At 40.5% G+C, this 5549-nt stretch overlaps 1 protein-coding gene across 1 annotated transcript in view; it reads right to left on the bottom strand.

The window, feature by feature from the left end:
- Positions 1 to 5549, bottom strand: part of ntng1a (netrin g1a) — a gene marked incomplete in the record, with an annotated part of 157561 nt that overhangs the window by 16950 nt on the left and 135062 nt on the right. Inside the window, 1 exon segment of the mRNA XM_014021011.1 lies at positions 3782 to 3949. Within this exon segment, the coding sequence (XP_013876465.1) occupies positions 3782 to 3949 (168 nt within the window).

Below are 5549 nucleotides of genomic sequence, written 5' to 3'. Positions count from 1 at the left end.
CTACACCTGGACAATAGAAGCTACTAAACCTGGACAATAGAAACCACACCTGGACAATAGAAACTACACCTGGACAATAGAAACCACACCTGGACAATAGAAACTACACCTGGACAATAGAAACCACACCTGGTCTAAAGAAACTAAACCTGGACCATAGAAACCACAGCTGGACTTAGTATTCCTTTCCTGTCCTCTACAAGCCCGTCCAGTCGAAGCAGACAGCAGCTCATCCTGGTTCTGGTTCTGCTGGACGTTGCTTCCTGTTAAAATGAAGTCATTTCTTCCCACTGTCACCAACGAGCTGCTCAGGATGGAAGGTTGACACAAAGTGAAGATTTGATCAATCTGCTGGCTTTAGACAGATAACTTTTACTAATTAGCATTTTAAAATGTTCTGTATGTGATTATATTGTAATATAATGGAACTGAATTGACTGCAAGTGTAGTTTTGTAATAAAATTTGGTTTTAAAAGTGTTTCTGAATAGTTTGTACCAGCTCACGTTAGCAGCGTACTCTCAGATATAACCAGATCGTTTGATGACTCTTGAAGATATTCAAGACTAGTTGTGGACAAAAAACCACCACAAAATCATAACTAATCAACAAAGATGCTAATACTGAACCTAACATATCTCAGATGGACCCTTGATCCATCTGGTTTCATTCTCATGCGCGTAAGAATTGCACGATTCATATACTGCTTGTAACTTTTATATACTGTATAAAAACACATTGTGCAATAAGCTTATATGCAAAGCGATATCAGTAGCTTTGATTTCATCTGGACAAAGTGATCTTTTCTGAGCATGCTTCTGAGAAATCTGCTTCATTCACACAGAGATGAAGATGGACAGATAGAAGGTAAATGATGACTCAATGGAGTAAAGAAGGTGTTAAGAGAAGAGAGGGTGTCACATTGAAATGGGCATCGTTTTAACGRGTTTTTTGTGTTCTGACTAAAGATAAATTTGTAAATAATTGGTCATCTTTAATGCCTTCCTGTATTWCCATAAAAGAAGGCTCTGAAGCACAATTAAAAGACAAAGCTTATATTAAAACCCTGTCATGTCTCTGGTGTTCTACACCTAATTGACCTTTCAGCTTCCCGAAGCCAGTGGAGCACTCTGCAGTCAAAATGACACCTATTTTGACAGTCCCTGACCATAACATTGCACCTTCTGCGGCTGCGCTGCACGCGGCTCCACCCGGCTCCACCCGGCTGACATCCAGGGGTCAGGCCAGACGACAGAGGTGACGGCATGTGACAAACTGGGGGGTCAGGGAAAGAGAGGCAGGGTGACGMTGGGTTTGGTGTGCAGTAATGCCTCTGTGACTCTTAACGCCTAGTGACGGGTTTCAGCTGCTGCTCCTGAGGCCATTTCWTGTATATGACACATACACTCTCTGACTGGCTGTGTGACTTCCCTGCAGTTTCTTTCAGAGCTCTTGTTGCCTGTCAGACTCCCCCTCAGGACTTTCCAACYCACCCGGCACCGTGACTTCACACTACATACGCCAGCTAAAGATTTCAACAGGGAACCYAACTGTTGCCTTGGGAGCCGAGAGAAGTGCAGTTTTTTTTATACGGCGAGGAAAATAGATGATGCAGTTTATAAATGTCTTCACATAGTCGAGAATAAACTACGTGAAAATGACCTGTTTGGCTTTCTAATGTAGCTTCAATAACAGGTAAACCATCATTAGATAMATTTACAAGGTAACATTTAGTTTAACTGCTCACAAGAAAAAAAATTAATATCGGCAGACACTTAGGAAAACATTTGCATAAAAGCACAAAGCTACYTTTGGGTATAAATGTTAACATTTTTGTACATTTTTTCTTGACCAAACAAACAATTTCAGACTATCAAGCTTCATAAAGTTCCTGTGCTAAGCTAATCTTGGCAGCTGATTTCCATGCTGAAGTAGATTAGGTGGTATTAAAAGTAAATATAAAATATTTTGGTACCACTTTACAYTAAGACTCCKCTTACAGATGCTTATAGTTTATAAACACTGTATAAATCATTAATAAGTGTTTATTATGCATTAATTAAGGACAAGAAAGGAACAAAACTGTCCGGTTTCTTGCCAAATAGTGAGCCAATTGGTTCATGTACATATTACGTCTAAAGTGTTTTATTAAACATTACAGACCAGGTTTCTACCTTGTAAACACAATAATGTATDYGAAACACATCTTTTGCATATAACATTGTACTGTATTACTGCATTATACATATCCACAACTATCAAAGGGAGCCTTATTTATTAATGACTAATAAACATTTATAAATGTCATAAGGGAACCTTATAAATAATGTARTGTTTTACAATTTACAATAARGAATATGTATAATGCAGTAATACAATGTTATATGTAAAAGARGTGTTTCCAATYCATTATTGTGTTTACAAGGTAGAAACCTGGTCTGTAATGTTTAATAAAGCATCTTTAGATGTAATATGTACATGACCAGATTTGGCTCACTATTTGGCAAGAAACCAGATAGTTTTGTCTCTTTCTCCTCCTTAATTAATGCATAATAAACAATTATTAATGATTTATAAAGTGTTTCGAGATGAATTAATAACCCATCTATAAACTATTCATAAGCCATCTATATGTAAAGTGGTACCAAGATTTTAAATAAAAGTTTGGGTATAAATGTTAACATTTTTGTATGTCTTGACCAATCGAACAACTTTAAAACTACCAAACCTCATAAAATTCTTCCACTAAGCTAATCTTGGCAMCTGTTTTTCATGTTGATGTAAATGCGTTGGAACTAAAACTATTTAAAGCTTGTAACAAACAAGTTACATTTTAAGTTCAGCTGGTTTACCGTAGGTCAACTTTTAGGGTAATCTGTGTTTTTGTTTTTTCCACTAGAAATGGTTTTAATATGTGGCCAATCACATCATATCAATGATTAAMTTGGATTTGAACAAATTAACTAAGCACATTTTCAGATTACTAGCTTTTTAAGCTGAATGTTAAGGACCTGGTTTGTCCTAATAATTGGGATAAACTTTGGAAAATTGGTTTGAATCCTGTTTTTAGCTTATTTTAAAGAGGATTTCTTGATGCCATCCCAAAGAAGTAACCTCAAACTATTATAGGATGTCAGGATTTTCCAACTGGTATTGAAAATACCTTTGCTAATTGCTCAGAATGACAATTTAAAATCAAAAGCGTGGTTGTTGGTAGAAAAAAGATGCTTCAAAACATTAAGGATTATATTTTGGACATTTCCTAAGATGACATCTTTACATTAATGGTTTTATTTATTTGAATGGTCAAAATGAACAAACCTGAAGTACAGAACTCCCTTCAGTTCATACAAAAAAGCAATTATTTCKTTTTTTCTTAATATTCTGATCTTGTTAAGCTGTCTTTGGCAACTGTTTTCTTATTTTAGTTAAAACAAATTAGAATTAATCCTGAATTGACGTGCCCAAACAAAAGACTAAATCTGCCCACAGTCAGGCAAATAACCACGTCTGTTAAAGATTCACAGTAAAAAAAATGATGTGACTGGTGTGTGCCAGAGCAGAAAACACAACAAGTGTTGACTCGGGGACAGGAGGACAGGAGGACAGGAGGACAGGAGGACAGGAGGACAGCACAGTGAATGGACGATGCAGCTGGAGGGCATGAGGTGACAGCTCCTCTGCTGAGGAGTCCATGAAGACAGGAGGTGAAGAGGTGTGAAAGCATGCTGGTGGTGAACAGGGCCACTGGGGGGCAGGTGGGTGGGGGGGGGGGGGACTAACCTATGCACACATTTTCATCGTCCAGTTCTGCTGAGGCATTGCGGTAGAAGCCCAGCTTGCATAGCTGGCAGTGCTGGCCCCTAGTGTTGTGTTTGCAGCTCACGCAAATGACGGTGTTTAGCACCTCGAGGTAGCTGCATCGGTTGGAGTGGCCGAAGCATTCACAGTCTTGCAAAAAGAGAGGAAATGTGAAGGGAAGAGAGGGGGGGTAAGAAGGGGGGGTGAGGGGGTGAGAGAAAGAGAGGAGCTGTAGAGCTGTTGTGATTGCGAGCGCTATGGCGGACGGGCTAGCCGGAGTGTGAGCGAGGCGCCGCGGCATGCGAGGCTGATGGTGGAGGAGGAGATGCTGATTCTGGCCAAGGCGCAGCCAGAGTTAGAAACAGACATCACAGAGACAGAGTGTGTTGTTAGGAGCATCTGAGAGGTCACATTACTGCAAACACACCACAACACCGGGGCGAGGTGATGATGCACGACTACAGGAGAGGAAAAAAAAACAAAACACAAATGCATGAAAACACCACCAGGAATGGAATGACTTCATCAGCTGCTTGGTGGGAGCGGGACTATTTCCACATTCTGCACAACCCAGGCCCTAATGCTTTCACCAATTTAAAGGCGTAAGAAAGATGAAGAGATGATGTCAGGAGCCTAAATAACAACACGGCTCCTGTAGCTTTTTATCCAAGACTCCATTAGTTCACAGAAAACGTTTCCTAACCCTCTGAGGTGGGGTGCAACGAGGCGTCTGCGTGTAGAACCAGCCTTTATCAGATTTACAGAGTTTAAGACGTTAGCGCTGGGAGGTGCGCAGCTCAATGAGTGACGCTGTGTGTCACGGCACAGACAGATGTGAGCCTTAATCCTGGCTGGCAGGTTTCAGAACGAGCAGGTTAGCAGATGGAGCCTCAGTCCGAGTGATTGCTGTTATTAGGAGCGTGTATTGAGGTCAGCTCTTTCTGTTCAGCCAAACCTGACGAGGRTTAAGTACGAAGGAGCAGAAAGTCAAGTCCACTCTACCTTTCACCCAAAGCAGCAGGATGCCTCATTCCTGCAGACGTACTCTCACAAGACTAATAATCTCTCCTTGCCAGAAATAGGCTAAGGTCATAAATCATGCATGCACGAGGGGAAAGAAGAAAAAACGTCTCAGAAACGTTCCTCCCAGAAATAGCAGTCGCAGAAACACCTACTTTATTTGCAGAGAAAATAAATGATTCCATGAGACTTTTATTGTGTTTCAATCATCTGATAGGGAGACAGTTTACCACCGTGATGCGATGCTAGGGTCAGGGGGGATTACAAGGGGGCTCACTGAAGGYGGCAGGGTGTTAAATCCAGAGCTCCTACCTCGCTTGCTGTTTGCAACGTGGACAGAAGGGGCAGTGGGCATTTCAACCTGAGGAGCTACTACAAATTAAAAAAAAGAAGAAAACAAACAAATAAAGAATATGCAATTAAAAACAACACATGTAATGTCAAAGAATTAAGAGTAACCGGCATCAAGTCCAACACAGAAGAACAAAACTGTAGAAAAGAAAAGGTTTAACAATGATGAATGATGGCACTGGGAAATAAAGGAGTGACACTGCCAAGAGAAGCTGGCTGCGTGTAGCAGCAGCTGTTACAAATGCCTTAGATAATGAACAAAATAAATATTATGGTTCCTCTTTAATGCTTCGTTTCACTAACAACCACTTTGTACAACTCAAATCCTCTGCGTACGTATCCCCTGACAGAAATTATCCATTTATAAACTACTCTGCAC

The sequence above is a fragment of the Austrofundulus limnaeus genome, unplaced genomic scaffold (genome assembly GCF_001266775.1).
Source record: "Austrofundulus limnaeus strain Quisiro unplaced genomic scaffold, Austrofundulus_limnaeus-1.0 Scaffold275, whole genome shotgun sequence".
NCBI lineage: Eukaryota > Metazoa > Chordata > Actinopteri > Cyprinodontiformes > Rivulidae > Austrofundulus > Austrofundulus limnaeus.
The sequence above is the reverse complement of the archived record's forward strand: the minus strand, read 5'-3'. Positions and strand labels throughout refer to the sequence as shown.